The sequence below is a fragment of the Quercus lobata genome, chromosome 8 (genome assembly GCF_001633185.2).
Source record: "Quercus lobata isolate SW786 chromosome 8, ValleyOak3.0 Primary Assembly, whole genome shotgun sequence".
In the NCBI taxonomy this organism is placed as follows: Eukaryota; Viridiplantae; Streptophyta; class Magnoliopsida; order Fagales; family Fagaceae; genus Quercus; species Quercus lobata.
Window position 1 is genome coordinate 58,765,430 of NC_044911.1, and position 16,356 is coordinate 58,781,785.

Here is a 16,356-nt window from a genome sequence, read left to right on the forward strand (position 1 = left end):
TATGTTTCCTTTCTAAAAGCATTATAAATATTAATTGAATCCTTCCCAAAAACAACTCTGTTAAAACCCAATTCTGTAATAAATAAAATAGTTTTTCTTGCCGCTAATGCCTCCACCATATCAACTAAGGATGAGAGAGGGATTTTTTGAGATTGAGTAGCCATCACCAGCCCCTCATATGGGTTCTAATTACCACTCCTAGCCCCACTTCATTTGAAACCTCAAAATTTGCACTGTCATAGTTTGTTTTCAGTACCCTAATCGTCGGTGGTGTCTAGTAGTCCATTCTAAGCATCATCTTGACAAATTTGAAACTTATGGCTTTTTTTTTTAGCAAAAACTTATGAAAAATTTGAATAGTGTACATCAATCACAATACGTCATCTCGTAAAATTATCGTGTACCTTAAAATCTAATCTAAACCTTTTTAATATTAGAGTCAATTGAAAAGTGTCTATCCTAAAGGCCAAGATGCATTTTTCAAATAAACGTAGGGTCTAGATTATGCTAGCTCATTTAACCGTGGTTTATGTAATAGAGTTAATATCTAACTCTAGTTTAGTTTAAATACACTAATCTAGACCTCACATTTATTTGAAAATGCACCTGCCCCTTGAATGGACACCAAATCCATAATTTTGGGGCTCATGGAGCGCTCCATGCATTGGCCACACTAGATAACCAACAACCCCAGTCGGTAAGGAAGAATAGGCAAATGTGCGAGCCTATAAAAACCCACCACGTGGCATTTCAACCTCGTATTGGCTAGGCTTTATTACAGTACGTTTAGATGCACCCAATCTCCACATATGGCAACTTTTTGAAACGGCCTAGATTCCATGTCCCCACATAGTCCCCTTACCATAAAATACCGTGGACCCCACAGAATCTCCACGTGTACGGTCAAGACGAGCGAGTCCATATATGGCAATGGGCATAGAGATCCGCACTAGAACATTTCTAGTCACAGTTAAATACCCGAGCTCGCTCACAGTCACAGTCACAGTCACAGTCACACTCAACACACATATCCAAAGCACTCCGTTTTTTTATGTGTTTATCTCTCCGGCGACTCTCTCCGCCGGAAAAAACCTCAGGTGATCACTCCGGCGAAGGTAGTTCCATTCAGAAACTCTCTCATTCGTCTCAATTTGGAAACTTCAACCACCATTGCCATATCTCTAATGCCTATATATACATGTATATATGTGTATGTATAAGTTTCTAAAAAAAAAAAATTCACTTTTGATCGTTTTGCGCTTTGTATTGCTCTAAAACGCTGCGTTTTGTTCTGTTTGGATCATTTTCTGCATGTTGTGTTTGATCAGAGCTCGATTTTTTTCGGTTTTGAAAGTGTTAGGTTTTGCTGTTGTGTGCAGATTGAATTAGAAAGGATTTTACGGTTGTCTTGGTTTGTGGGATTTTTTTGTGCCCCAAAACGACGTAGTAAAGTGTGGAGTATTTTTTGGAGACTACAAAGACGGAAGTGAACAGTGATTCTTACTGTGGCTAAGATTTCTGAAAATGGTAAACTCTGAACGCTGATTGGATGGTTTTGCATGGAAATGCTGTGTTTGGAATTTTTGGTTATTTTGGGGTGTTTTGTATCTTGTTTTTCTTGTTAAAGTGGATTTTATTTTTTATTTTTTACAGCTTGATCAATTTGGTTCTGCATGTTGTGAAAATGTGTGGGGTACTTTGTGTTGGATTATATAGGATTTAGTGAGTGTAAGTTAATTGCTTCTTTTGTGCTTGTCATATTTATGTGTTCATTGGTTGAATTGAATCCCTAGAGTGTTTAAATGATAACTTGGGTCAATCTTGACATTTTTTTTAAAAATGTGAATATGAATCTTTTGACTAACTTATTGTTATTAAAAAGAAGGAAAAAAGAAAACTAAGAGAGTGAGGTAGATTGATGATTTGTCCAGGATATTTGATAACATTGACCAAGTTATGATTTGATTATGCTGTATCTTTAATTATTACTAATCGTATATTTGAGGGATGTGAAGATTGGTTCTTGACCTGAATCTTTTTTTTTTTTTTTCAAGACTTTGTTTGCGAGGATGAATGCTTCAGGTGTTTTTTCTTTAGCTACTTTGCCTGATTTTCTTGATTGTTGTACTTTTCATGTTTAAAATTTGTACAGGTGGCACTCTTTTTGTTTAATCAATGAAATTTAACTCGTCAAAAAAAAAAAAAAAAAAAAAAATCCTCATTTCTTGGTCTGTATACTCATAAATCAGTTAACCAGGTATATAGTATAATTATGTAATTCTCTTCCTTTTTTGACTTTTTGTAAAGAACCATTTTACCCTCAATTTCATTTTGAAAGGCCAAATTAAAAGGTCTCATGAGAGTGATTGTGTCTTGTGGAGGCAATGTAGTCCTGTTTATGATATAGAAGTGACTGGAATTTTAGGTTACAAGAGTTTGTCAGTTCCTTTAGGGGTCATTCAGCAGAGAGAGAGAGAGAGAAGAGTTCCTTTAGAAGTCACGATTCTGTCCATTTTCTCATTGGGTTAGGATTACTTAACAAGTGATAGTTGATGACTTCTCATTCTATCCTTCTTCCACTCCATGTCAGATTGCTGAAAGACTGCACCTGTTGAGAAAGGTGGACATCTAGTTGTTATTGCCATTAAGAATTTATTATGTATGATAGTCAATAACCGAGTGTTTCATGAAGTTGCAAAGAATAGTTCTTTTCAAGAGCTTGATATCATGGATTGATGGGTCAAGTTATGGGGAGCACTTAATGGTTACCTTTTCATAAGATGAGAAAACTCTATTCCCTTCCTTTCCTCAATAATCCAAATTCTCAAACTTTCAGTTTTTATACATAATCAATCCCATTGCATACCCGGGTTTCCTAATTTGTCTGATTTTGGTAAAAGTCAACTTCTGTTACAAACATGTGCCTAGAACTACATTGTTCTCCTTTATAACCAAACGAACTAGACCATTACCCAAACAATCTAGACCATTAAACAAACTAGACTGTTATTTACTCAACTCCAATTGATCAGTTCTATGATAATAATTAAGCCTTGGCCCCCCACCTTAAATTTTCAATTTTCTGATTTGAATGTCTATCATATACTATAAAATCATAATCATTAACAGAATTATTAAAATTATTACCTAGTTTGGAGTTTGAGCAAAACCTGTTCTGAGTTATTTGAGCTACCTAGTTTGGAGCTTGAGGGCCTAAAATTGCATGGCTAGAAGAGGTAAAGAAGGAATTTTTTTTTTGTTAAGTAAGAAAAAATTATTAGACAAAAGGAACACTTGAGAGAGGGGAGCTTTCTCAAAGAATTACAAATGGACACTCATAAGATCTAAGAAATCAACAATAGAGGTACAAGATACATAAAATTATTTTTAATATCCTGGAATGGTCCATATTATGCAATGAGGGGTGGCTTACCAAAAAACCCTGTTTCAATGACAGCCAAAAACTCCTCTCCACATAATTAACAACTCTATAACTCAACCCGGCATCACCCATAAATCATAATACTGCAAACGCTTAAGTGCTAAAGACCACAGTGTTCTTTAGCGATAGGACGATGAAGTAATAGATGTTTTCCTGTTTCACAACTGCACTTGCACATCATACATCTATTAATAACCAACATCTTCCTCTTAATAAGATTATCCAAGGTAGGTATGAAATTCAAAGCTACTTTCCATAAAAAAAGCCACCTTACTTGGTACCTTACAACTCTATACCAAGGAAACCGAGAGGCTGGTACATGTGTCAAGCATACATAATAGGAGCAGACACACAACTTCCCTTTCCCATCCTGATTCCAAAAGAAACAATCCTCACTTCCTTCTGAAATCTGCCTCAACATTCACCCCTTGTAGCCCCCAGTGATGAAAATCCCAAATGAACCGAAGGTTCCAACAAAACAATTATATTATCTCTTTAGAAGTTAATATAAAATTGCACTGAAGCATCCTTTTCCACTGCAATCAAATATAACTCTGGGTACAACTCCTTCAATGTTTTATCTCTACACTGAACTTCATGCCAAAACCTGATATTTTTGCCGTTTCCTACCCTAAACAACACAAAAGCAGAGAATCTATCCCAACTATCCTGAATGCCTCTCCACAGATTACTACCATAAGGCCTTCTCACAACAGTTGTAGACCAATCTCCCTGAAATTCCCCATACTTTTTCTTGATAATGGTGTGCCAGAAATGCTCTTGCTCCACTCTAAATCTCCATAGCCACTTACCCAGCAAGGCTTGGTTGAAAGTGATAATTTTGTGAACCCCCAACCCCCGTACTGAATAGGAGAACACACCCCTTCCCAACCTACTAAATGGAATTTTTCCTGCCCATCCTACTAAATAGAATTTGTCCTGCCCATCCACCCCTTCCCACTAGAAATTATGCTGAATCCTCTCAACCCTGTTAGCCACAGAGGAAGGAATAGTAAAGAGAGACAAAAAACAAAAAAAAAGCAGGTAAGCTAGACAGTATACCTTTAAGCAATGAGGCACTTGCCCTATGATAAATACAGCTTCTTCCACCCAGCCAACCGTTTCTCTAATCTTTCCTGCACAACATTCTAGACTACAGTAGATTTATTTGAAGACCCTAACAGCATTCCCAGGTAAAACATAGGGAAAGACCTCTCCTTACAACATAACAACTCTACTAAGTAGGATGGGTGAAGAAGTATATATTTAATTAGGGAATCTACAAAGGCTCAAAGAGTATGATTTTAGATAGAATATGATGGGAAGGAATACACGTGGCTTATCTGGTTAGTTGATAAGGTCAAGAGCAACCCTAATTTAGTTGGGATTAAGGTTTGGTTGAGTTAAGCTGTTGAGTTTGGATCTTGAGCTTGATCCACCTAACTTGCTAAATCTGCTTCAATTTACTTTAACTAGGCTGAGCTTGGGCTCCTCCTTTCATAAGTAAAAAGGGATTATTAGAAAGGAATAAAGTCTCTTCCATGAATTCTCCCTATATTGTAGAGATCTTTCAAAAAGCTCAAGAACTGTGCCTTAGTGTTAGATTAAAGGCCTATAAGGATCTTATTGTGGCCAAGTAAAATGTGTGGAGCTATCACAAATGGATAAAAAATATGATATTTCTCTTTTTGAATATAGTTTGATGAGAAATCTGATGTACTTTGACCAAAATACTTCAATTTATCTCCTCAAAATCAAGATAATGAAATCCACTCAATAAAGATTATTCTATCATGGTGCCGCCTGTTTACTTTTTCTTGTCCAAAGTACCTCAAGGTGTAAGGAGAGGGAAGAGGGAGCCCACGTGGTAGGACGACTTTATTTGAATGATTTGTTCTGAAATAATGAATTCTAGTGGAACTAATTTTGTAAAGTGGTGATTAGAATTGGCATATTTGATGTGGTCTGTCTTTCACTCCCCATAAAATTAAAATATTTAATACATTAAAAAAAAAGAAGATCAAGAAAGCTATTGTATGGGGTTAAAAAGGAAACTAAGAACCAGTTGGTGTAACATCCAGTCCAACTATGCATGTTCCCCCAAACCAAACAGAAAAGAAGAAAGGAATCCTTTAATGAAATCTAGGTACCGTAAGTAATCCTTGAAAGTGATCTAGTCACTGTTTTACGGAGTGAGAGCACGTAGGTTGTAGATACTTAAGACTTAAAGCACCTCCAAAACATTTGCGTGCATGAATTAAACACAAGATATTCAATTTTAAGCATATATGCACAGTTATATAAAAGAAGTCTCCATAAAGAGTGATAACAATAATCCGTTTAAACTTTATAAAAAATCCATTTATATATAAATTGTTCAAGCAAAAACAGTTTCATTCATTATAGTGTGCCCTTAAGATGAATAATTTGCAATCTTCAAAGTGAAGTGAGCACATCATCACCATAGCTGTTTGAATTTTGACACCTAAAGCGTGATTCATACGTAAGTATTAATAAAATAAAACTTGGGTGACTATTTTTTTGATATCAATAAAACTTTATTACTTATCAAAAAAATGAGTATTAAGAAGATAAACTAACAATGTGATGCGTCAGCCTCAAATATATGATGGTTCTTAACAAGTGATGCTCCCATCTTCTAGTAACTCCCAAGTGATTTTTGAAGGCTTTGTGTTTAGAGATATAGCTTCACTTAAGTTTTATTTAGATGCAACTTAAATAGCAATGATATGAACTAAACAATATCTCTTCTGGTAGCTTTGATTCTAAAGTAAGATTAATTACGATCATGTTTTACTAGTTTAACTCAAAAAGTAAACTATACCTTATTCCACTATGTTTTCAGAATAAAATAACTGGCATATATAATTTGATGTCATAATAGGTTGTGAGATTCCGTTTGCATTGTCAGTTCATTGTTGTGTAATCAAATAACATTGTTGTAGTTTTGATTCTAAGTTGTATCGAGTCCAATTATCTTATATGGACACTTCAAAAGTGTGAAGTACTTGGCATTCATGATTTAATATGAATAACAGGTGTCTGATTAGAGTTTCTAACAAAAAGGGCAGAGATTCTCCTTGTACCGTAGAGTTTCCTAAAATATACTTCTTTATAATGTTCTCATGTTTGATAAATAGTTATGTAATTATGAATGCCCTTTGAGTCATAATTTTTAAGATTTGAGCAAATCCATAACCTAGTTCAATCAAACACCTGATATGTGGACTCAATTCTATGGCACTTATGACCCAACAGAACTTTGACCCCAAGCAATCTTTAAATCCATAAAATTAAGCCCTTGTTTATTTATCCTTTATATGCTGTTCAGTCTGCTATTTTTCACCACTGTTTGTGTTGTGCAGTGGTGCCTTTACTGTGGCACTTTGATATTTGTGCAGTGGTGCCTTTACTGTGGCACTTTGATATTTGCTTTTATCTACTTCATCCTTTACTGTGGCACTTTGATATTTGCTTTTATCTACTTCATCATTCTATAGTGGATTTTCCTTGCTTTGACAACCAATCCTATGGTTGAAAAGCAAGCCAAGTCAAATTGAGTTGAGGGCTACTAAGGCTCATCTAAGTGAATTTGAGTTGTCGATTCAGGTTCGTATTTATAATGAGTTTTGAATAGCTTGATCAGTTTGCCTTGCAAGCATTATTGAACATTTGATACTGGCTTTGTGCATGCGCTTGTTCTACTCCAAATTAATATTATATACATATGTATGCATGTGTGCATGTAGAGAGAGAGAGAGAGAGAGAGAGAGAGAGAGAGAGAGAGAGAGGATATACTCAAGTAGATTCATTAACGTGTGTGCCCAAGTCTTAGACCTGAAGTCAAATACTTTCCTTTTCTGTACTCTTTAAAGTGATTCTAAGTAGCAAAAATGTTTTATAATAAGTAAACAGTGGAAATATTCTGGTAGCTAGCTATCAATGAGTGCCTAAATTTTTTGTTTTAACTAAGCTGAGTTGAATGATGTTTAAACTCATTCAAAAGATGATGATCTAAAATGTGATCCAATATTGGCCCATTTAATGGTGATTAAGATTGAGCAAGCCTTAAAACCTTATTTACTTATCAAAAAAGAAAGAAAGAAAGATTGGGCAAGCCTCAAGACAAGCTGATTATGAGCTGAACTAAGCAGCTTAGATAGATTCACATACTAGCCACTCCCTTTGGATACTCCATCTACAACTCTCCACCACTTACCTAAGAAAACCAGGATTCTGAAATCAAGATGTTTGGTTGTAGCTTGACATATTTAACCAAAAGAAGTGAGGGAAAGGCGGGGTGAGTTGTACAATGTACTAGTCATATCTAACGAGGTTCAATTGCATTCACTATTTTTTTACACTTCATTCTTGTATGATTATACCATTTTTTTTAATAAGTATATAATTATACCATGTATTTCCATGGTTATTCTTTAATTGGTCTGCAAAACTTGTTCATTGAAATAATTGGTTCAAATTAATAACTGAAAATAAATACAACCCAAAAAGTTTGAGTAAAACTTGAAGTAGATAAATGTGGTCTATTTATATTTATATATATTGTTGATGATACTTCAGTATCTTTTTGAGATTTTATGCAGTTTTAGTTTCTCATTAATTAACTTTGTAGACATCTTGTGCATATAATCATGATATATGATCAAGATTTTGGTCCATGACTAGGAAATGTATTGCATGCCATATTAGTGCTTAGTCGCTTACATACATGTATAAAATTGAATCTGACTTTTTATGCATCTATTAATGTTTCATTCTCATTAGTAGCCAAGTGTTGTTGAATGCACGGAATAGTTATTGACAAATAACATTTAAGAGTTTGTTGGCCATGCATTGAAATCTTAATTTGGAGAAGAAATGTAGTTGGATAGATCTATCTGGCATACTTTAACATGGTGATGATGATGAGAAATCTCATCTCATAGGAAACAATATGGGTTGAATGTGTCTATGAGGTCAATGAATTTTAAATGATTTCCTAAGAGTTGTCAGATCAAGTTTACTTGTTTCCTTATTTTATGCCAAAATAGCACTCTTGTTTGCCTATACTTAAAAGCCTTGATGCATGTTGTCAATGCATTTCATGATTTGACGAAGATGATTGTACTATTCAAGTTCAACAAACTTTGCATATCAGTAAATTTTGCGAATACTCTTGAAATGGAATTTAGGCGGCCCATAGTTTTTGAATAGGCTAAAGCCTTGAAAGGCAAGTTTATTAAGTGCCGTGCAAAAAGGGTGGGTTGTCCGTAAAATTCGGTTGTGCATTATGTAGGTAATCATGTGAAGATTTTATGCTTTGAGATTTTGAGTTATTACTTAGCTTATTTGGAAAGATTCTTGGTGAAGTTTATGAGCAATCTCATGATTATAAAACGAAGCAAGGGGCTGGCAATATTCAACACCAACTCCTGCCATTATCTTCTATATTGCTGGGTTAGGCGAGTATCTCGTGGAAATTCTAGGGTCTCTCAGTACGTCTAAGTTTTGGATAAATCAAGCGATGATGGTAATATTTCTAGTAGATTTAGCCTATTTTGAAGAATTTTTTAGCTTTTGATGTAGCATAACTGCATAAATCAGAAAAGTTTAGTTTCATCATCAATATCTCTTTGGAATAACTCTATTAAAGGCTGACCAGTTTTCTACTGATTTAACTAGAATAATTTTGCATCCTAAACTCTGTATATGGCTGATATGTTTTTCCATTCTTATTTTCTGTACTTTAATTCTGTCTTTGCTAGAATTATGTGGTTGAATGATTAAATCCACCATCTCCTAATAGCTTAAGCTTTTGCGGGAATTATCAGAGCAGGAGGTCCTAAATTCGGTCCTTGTCTCCTCCACTCTATCTCCCATTTAAAATCTTGTGTGTTGGGCCTCACCTATTTAAAAGGGAGTTTGAGCCCACACGTGAGGGGGAGCGTTAGAATTATGTGGTTAAATGATTAAATCCACCATCTCCTAATAGCTTAAGCTTTTGGGAGAATCGGTAATTTAGATTGTTTAAAGATTTTACAGTCTCAATTGATCTTTCTAAGCTGTTGTTATTGGCAGTCTTTTCAGCACAAAGGCTTTTGGATGCCCAGTAATGCTGGGTGTCTAACGAATGGAGAGATGGGTTATGATAATTCATCTAGAATTGAACAGAAGCGTGGTCATCAGTGGTTTATGGATGCCACCGGACCAGATCTATTCCAAAACAAGAAGCAAGCAGTAGATGCTGTAATTGGAAGACCAGAGTCTGGAGGTCCACATATGGCTGTTTTTCCATGGGATAACGCATCTGGCTTCCAGTCTGTTACAGGGCAATTCAATGACCGCCTCTTTGGATCTGAGCCTTTACGGACTATCAATCTGGTTGATAGGAATATTTCTTCTGTTGATAGTGGAAACATGGATATAGGAATAAAAGGTTTTGAGAATCAGTATGGAAAAGATCCTTCAGTGGGTTTATCTATGTCACATACCATTGAAGATCCCTCATCGTGTATGGGCTTTGGTGGAATTAGAAAAGTTAGAGTCAATGAAGTTAGGGACTCTGACAATTGCATCTCTGAATCCATGGGACACTCCTACAGTAGGGCTGATAACGGTTCAATTTCTATGGGTGACACCTATAATAAGAACGATGAAAATGCCATATCGTTGGGCCCGAAGTACAATACTGGGGATGAGAATACCATCTCAATGGGCCCCACCTTCAGTAAGGTAGATAACAATTTCATTTCAATTGGCTTCAATAAGGGAAATAGCAGTTTCATAACAATGGGTCACAACTATAGCAAGACAGATGATGGTATATTATCGATGGGTCAGCCCTTCGACAAGGGGGATGGCAATTTTATATCCATGGGTCAGTCATATGAAAAAGGAGATAGCAGTGTCATATCATTGGGTACCTCCTATAACAAGGGGCATGAGAATTTTATTACAATGGCCCCAACATATAGTAAGGCAAATGAGAGTTTTATGTCAATTTCTCCTTCTTATGATAAGAGAAATGATCATATCATATCGATGGGTCCAACCTATGACAAGGCTGATGCCAACATTGTATCAATGGGTCCTTCCTATGACAAAGGAGATTCCAGCGCTTTATCTATGGGTCACAACTATAACAAAGGTGAGGGCAATACCATATCTTTTGGAGGTCTTCGTGATGAGACAAACCCCTCTGGTGGGATCATCAGTACTTATGATTTATTGATGAGTACTCAGAACCCAGCTCAAGCTTCTCATAACCCAGATCAAGCTTCCCAGAACCAAGCTCAAGCTTCTCAGAACCCAGCTCAAGCTTCTGATGTATCAGGCCAGAAGGATCCGGTCGAGTCCAATGCTGATCCAGTTGTAAATGAAGCTCCAAAAGCTAATTCTAAACCCGATGCCAACTGCAGGAATAAGGAGCCAAAGACAACCAAGAAGGTTCCTCCTAACAACTTCCCTTCAAATGTCAAAAGTTTGTTATCAACTGGTATGTTTGATGGAGTCCCTGTGAAGTATGTTTCCTGGTCACGTGAGGTATGCTAATTCTTCTAGGTTGCTTGTCTTTATCTGGAAAGCTGATTTAATTTTCCGGAGCTTTTAGCTGTAATAATTTGACATGTACTTAATCATACGTTTGGCAGAAAAATCTTAAAGGAGTTATAAAGGGAACTGGGTATTTGTGTTCCTGTGACGACTGTGACAAATCCAAGGTAAACATCTTATGTTACTTTTCAGATTCTTTAGGTAAGTCAACTAATGAATTTTCAATCTAAATCAAATGAGTGAGCTTGTATTTTGGATTGCATCATGCAGGCTCTTAATGCTTATGAGTTTGAGCGTCATGCTAATTGCAAGACCAAACACCCAAATAATCACATTTACTTTGAGAATGGAAAGACCATCTATGCTGTTGTTCAAGAGCTGAAGAACACCCCTCAGGAGATGCTGTTTGATGCAATTCAAAATGTGACAGGTTCTCCAATAAATCAGAAGAATTTCCGGATCTGGAAAGGTAATGAGGAATTTTTCACTCAAGTGACTGGTCTAGCACAAACATGAAAGATATTCTCTTTATAATTGTCTCTACTTAACTAAGTGCAGTAAATTATTTTTTATTCTGTCATATGATTTGTCTGTCTTCTTTCCCTTTTCTCAGCATCATATCAAGCTGCCACCCGTGAACTTCAGCGCATCTATGGAAAGGATGAAGTTACCTTGCCATCTTGAGATGGAAACCGTTCCTTTCTAACGATTTTGAGGATGGTGAATGTGTGATCTGTGCATAGCAGCATACAACCTACAGAAAGTATAGACTCAATTTGAGATTTAATAGTTTTGGCTTATGGATGTTTAAATATTTTGGGTTTTATACATTTCCTAAAATAAGGTCTTAATTTAATATTGAATTTTGGACGTGGATTATCTGTTAAATCTGGATTTAGCATTTTCTTATTTGTGTGATTGGAGCACTAGAGGTGCCTTTTTACTGTGTTGGTCATGGTGGTGATATGAATTCGTCTTTGAGCAATGGGGAGTTCAAATGCTTGGTCAGAGTCATACTTTTTGGCCCTTTGGTGAGTGAGAGTCCTTTCTATTTAATATAACCAGATGTAATGAAATAACAAAAAATCAGAGGCATTTAATGGATAATTGAAGGGTGAAATTAAATGGAGTATGTATGTTTTTGAAATATGCCCTGAGAAATTCTTGGACAAATCATCAGGCATTCTGCTTCTTGAAGATTGCAAGCAATTCTGATTGGATATTATTACAATAGACTGGGAACAGAGCAGTTCCCATGTGGCCAATATATTCTATGCAAATGAGTTGGGCTGCCTGTGACTTTTTATGTTAGGGCCCCGATTCGAGTAGTGTTGCTTCTTTTTGCAGCTTGCAATAGTGCAGCCAAGTCCATTTCAGGCTCGGTATTGTTAGTCTTGTCTGGTTTATGGTCAGTTACTCCTTTAAGTTTTTAGGCTCCAGGATTGTGCAGGAATGGGGCAAAGGCGTAGATCTGGGCCTGACAATGCAAGACAGTTGCGTGTCTGATTTTTAGTCACTGTTGGTCAGTGGGTTTCTTTGTTATAAAGAATCCTTTTATTTTTTTTTATCTTCCAGTTGCCAGAGTTAAGAAGGCATTTGATCCTAAGTGAACTTGTTAGTTGCATCAGCATTCTAGTTCTAGGTTACATTCTGGGTTACATCTCTGTCTGACCCTCGGTCAAAACAATAAACATGGATCCTAGTAGTAAGAGCAAGAGAAAGTATTTGGTGCCTGAGGTGAATCTTTATTTTATGAAACCGTGATATGTAGCACCTCTCATGTGGGGGTGGACTTTACCACCCAGCTCATATGAGAGGAGAGTTGCAAATCACAATTTCATACAATATCACCTGCTTCAAAGAACTAGTTGCATTTAATATTATTATGCTCATGTTTGTCACTAGGGCATGGAGGCTTTGGCCTGTGGTATGACAATAATTATTTTATGTATTAGATATACGCATCTTCCTTCTCATAGTGTGTGCATCTCACAATCGTGTAGAATCCACATGTTTTGAGAGATCCACGCATTGTGAGAGGAATGATGCATATATTTGATACCTGAAATACTTTATCCTAATATGGAGGTAGTATGGGATGTATTCAATAGTAAAGGGTTTTGATTGTTTCATATCCAACACTATTCACATAATGTCTACATTCTTTCATATCAAATGTAAAATGTGGACATTTGATATAAAGGTGTGCATATTGTGGAGAAATATTTCACTTATGGGAGTGTGAAACAAAAATTAGCCCAACAGTAAAAGCTTCCACATTTTAGGGTGGGTATCCAGGATCCTTGATTGCTTTCTGACAACTTATTATTGGGTATATCTCTTATATGCAACAATGAGAAGCAAAAAAATTGTGGAATAACACCACGTCGTTGTGCAAGCCTGGGAAAAACTTCTCCTAGGTAAACCCCCGATGAAAAACTTCTCATGGCCAATGGTGCTTTATAATTGCATCAACATATTGTCCAAAATTCTTAGGATATTATAGATGTGATAGCCGCTCCAACATGCACTCAATGAGAGCTCTAGAACTCTCAGAATTTCAGTTATACTAGGAACTTGTTACATACTACGAATCAAATTCTAAGCAATTTAGACCTTTTTGGGTTCCTTCAAACAGATTCATCCGCAGTTACTAGGCTGGTGACGATGTGATGTTGATGCCAACATGATTTAAATTACCCATACTCTCAGTAAGTATAGCCATTTGCTGTTCGTTTGGTGCTTCTGTATCACTATGGACAAGGGGGACTGAACCCCAGAACTAGACCACAGCAAGGGGGTCAGACAGATCCTATAGGTTACAATGAAAAAAGTTGTACCAGTTAATTAAGAATTTCTTACCCCATAAACACTGGCTAGTAATTTGTAATCCCAGTGAATGGACCACACTGCAACATTGCCCTTTTCAAATGCCAAGGCCACTATGGTGCCTTCAACCATGCCCGAAATGCAAATCAAAGTTGTAAGTGAGAGCTTGGCAGGATACGATTTCAGCGTTAATGCCTAGAAGCAATGTAAGTAGACACACCAAATTTAAAAAAAAAATTAAATATTTTTTTTTTGCTAACGTTAAGTGTCCAAGACTATTAGAAGATCTGATAGTCCTTCAAGAAAAAAAAGAAAAAAAGAAAACCATATTTGCTAGAAGTTGATTAGTGTATGGAGATAAGGTAAAACTTGGGAGTGTGAAATAACATTGAATTCAGAATACCAACTTGAAGAATGACGAAGCAAGACCAGAAGAAGCTATGATTATCAAAGCACCCTTTATGAGATCTTGCTTATGTGCAGCACTAGCAGATTGATCATGAGGGTTTCTTCCTTCTGTCCATAGCAGATTTAGACTGGGTCCTTTAATTAGAGTCATTAAAAATGCTCCCCCAACCCCCACTATGGCTCTCAATATCTTTGCCTGGTTATGCAGTCTCCTAACATTGACCATCTCAAGCCTACAAACAAAAGTACCCTTCACAAAGTTACATCTCTATCACTAAAATTTCTCACTTCTTTGGCTTATATATACAGTGACAGACATGCATTTGCTGAGTGAAAGCTTACCTAAATACCCAAGCCATGAAAAATGCAAAGGCAGGAAGGATATTGCACATGGCAGATGTGAAAGAGGTATCTGTGTACTTCATCCCAAGATAGAATAGGTTCTGGTCAAGCACGGGGCTGTATAGAAAATAAAAAACAAAAAATCTAGAGCTTAATACAAATCCTTAAAAAAATAGAGTCACTTAAGATAGATGTTCTAGCTAATCTCAATTGTCTAGATTCTCACTCAAACAAACCTAGCAACATTGCCTTGACTATTATAGAGAAGGTCATCTTTGGCCTTGATTTCCTGTTGGGTATCAACTAACATGTCAGTATAATTAGCTTCTTCATCTTTTGTAAACCATGGAAGATATATAAGAAATGCAAAGAATTCAAAAAAGAGGGGGAAACCTATCTAGAACAATAGCTAAAGGAGCAATAACAGCAGTCACAACGGACATTCTGTAGGCAACTAGTACATAATGACTCATCCCCTGGTTCAAAGCAAACTTGACGATAATGGATAACCCTGCATAGCCAAACTGCAAAAGAATCACAGCCAAAAGTAGCTTCACCTGACAAAATAAGCGAGTCAAGGACTCCATACACATTATTTTCGTCTCTCAGCTTGAAAAGCTTGCAAGCATATATAATAGGGGGTGCAATGGCTTATGTATCTATACCTTTATATGTAGAAACTCAGCTTGCTCTAGCTTGAGTTTTTGCCACGTGGCTTGCTTATTGGAAAGGGTCATTGGAGTCAATAGCCTTCAGTTCAAATGACATATCTTAGTGTTTCCAATGAAAGTATTCAAGTTCGAATCTCCCTTCCACTTAAAATGTATAAAAAAATGAGGATTGGAATGCTTTGTTTTAGAGTTCTAGGTCGGCATTTCATAAAAAATTTATTTATTTTTTGACAATATATATATTTAGCACTTTAGTTTTGAAGACATGAATATATTCTACATATTTGCTATTCAATTTATCATTTAGTTTTACAAATATCAAAACAAAATAATTTTTTTTTAACCTAGCATATTCAAAGTGAACCTTTTCTATTTTTAAACCTACAATGTGTGTACGTCACAATTAGAGTACATAGGAGATGCTAGTTAAATCCAATACTGGTAAGTGAATCGGGTAATGCACCAAAAAAAACAAAAAATTGTATTATTTCTGTTTCACTTTTTCTAAATATGTAATTTGATAATTGTGGTTGGTAATTAATTCTCCTTATTATGATTATATATGTTTGTATATGGAACAATCTATTTTATAAATTAAAGAAATACATTGTGACAAGAACCTAAGAATCTAATAGAGGGTGTGAATATAAGAGGTTTTATAAGAAATTGACATAAACTTTTAATTCATTTAAAAATATAAGTCAAAATAATTCCATGGACAAATATTTGTTTTTAAAAGCTTATGTGGCAAAAAAAGAAAAGAAAAAAAGAAGCTTATGTGACATTATTAGAAGAAGTCAACAAAAATTCAATTTCATTTTGAATTATATACTAACTCCTGCAATGTGCATCAAAGTTCAATAAAATGAAATAAATTTTTTTTGTTTTATTTTGTTTTGTTAATATGAAATTCAACAAAAAGTCATATGGGTATATGGGTATTTATATGATTGTGTTTATATAAGAAACTATTTGATGTACCATTCAAAGAAAGGTTAAATTACAAATTACCCTCTAACTTTGGCCAGAATTAAATTAAGTCCTTTAACTTATGATTTATTCATTTAAGTCCTATAACTTTTATTTTTATCC

At 35.6% G+C, this 16,356-nt stretch overlaps 1 protein-coding gene and 1 pseudogene across 4 annotated transcripts; one reads left to right on the top strand and one right to left on the bottom strand.

Annotated features, from left to right (window-relative positions):
• The first annotated feature begins 985 nt into the window (after window positions 1–985).
• Window positions 986–11,958, top strand: LOC115955805. Of its 4 annotated transcripts, none has more exons than XM_031074155.1 (6): window positions 986–1,115; window positions 1,380–1,527; window positions 9,542–11,005; window positions 11,113–11,181; window positions 11,285–11,483; window positions 11,628–11,958. In XM_031074155.1, the coding sequence occupies exons 2-6, from the start codon at window positions 1,525–1,527 to the stop codon at window positions 11,696–11,698; spliced, it is 1,806 nt and encodes a 601-aa protein (XP_030930015.1). In that variant the 5' UTR covers window positions 986–1,115; window positions 1,380–1,524; the 3' UTR covers window positions 11,699–11,958. The 4 variants fall into 4 exon arrangements, with proteins under 4 accessions (XP_030930015.1, XP_030930016.1, XP_030930017.1 ...); XM_031074156.1 differs by having other exon boundaries at window positions 986–1,097; XM_031074157.1 differs by lacking the exon at window positions 986–1,115 and adding an exon at window positions 1,125–1,210.
• Window positions 11,959–13,667: 1,709 nt separating this feature from the next.
• LOC115957139 lies at window positions 13,668–15,186 on the bottom strand (annotated as a pseudogene).
• Between the last annotated feature and the right edge of the window lie 1,170 nt (window positions 15,187–16,356).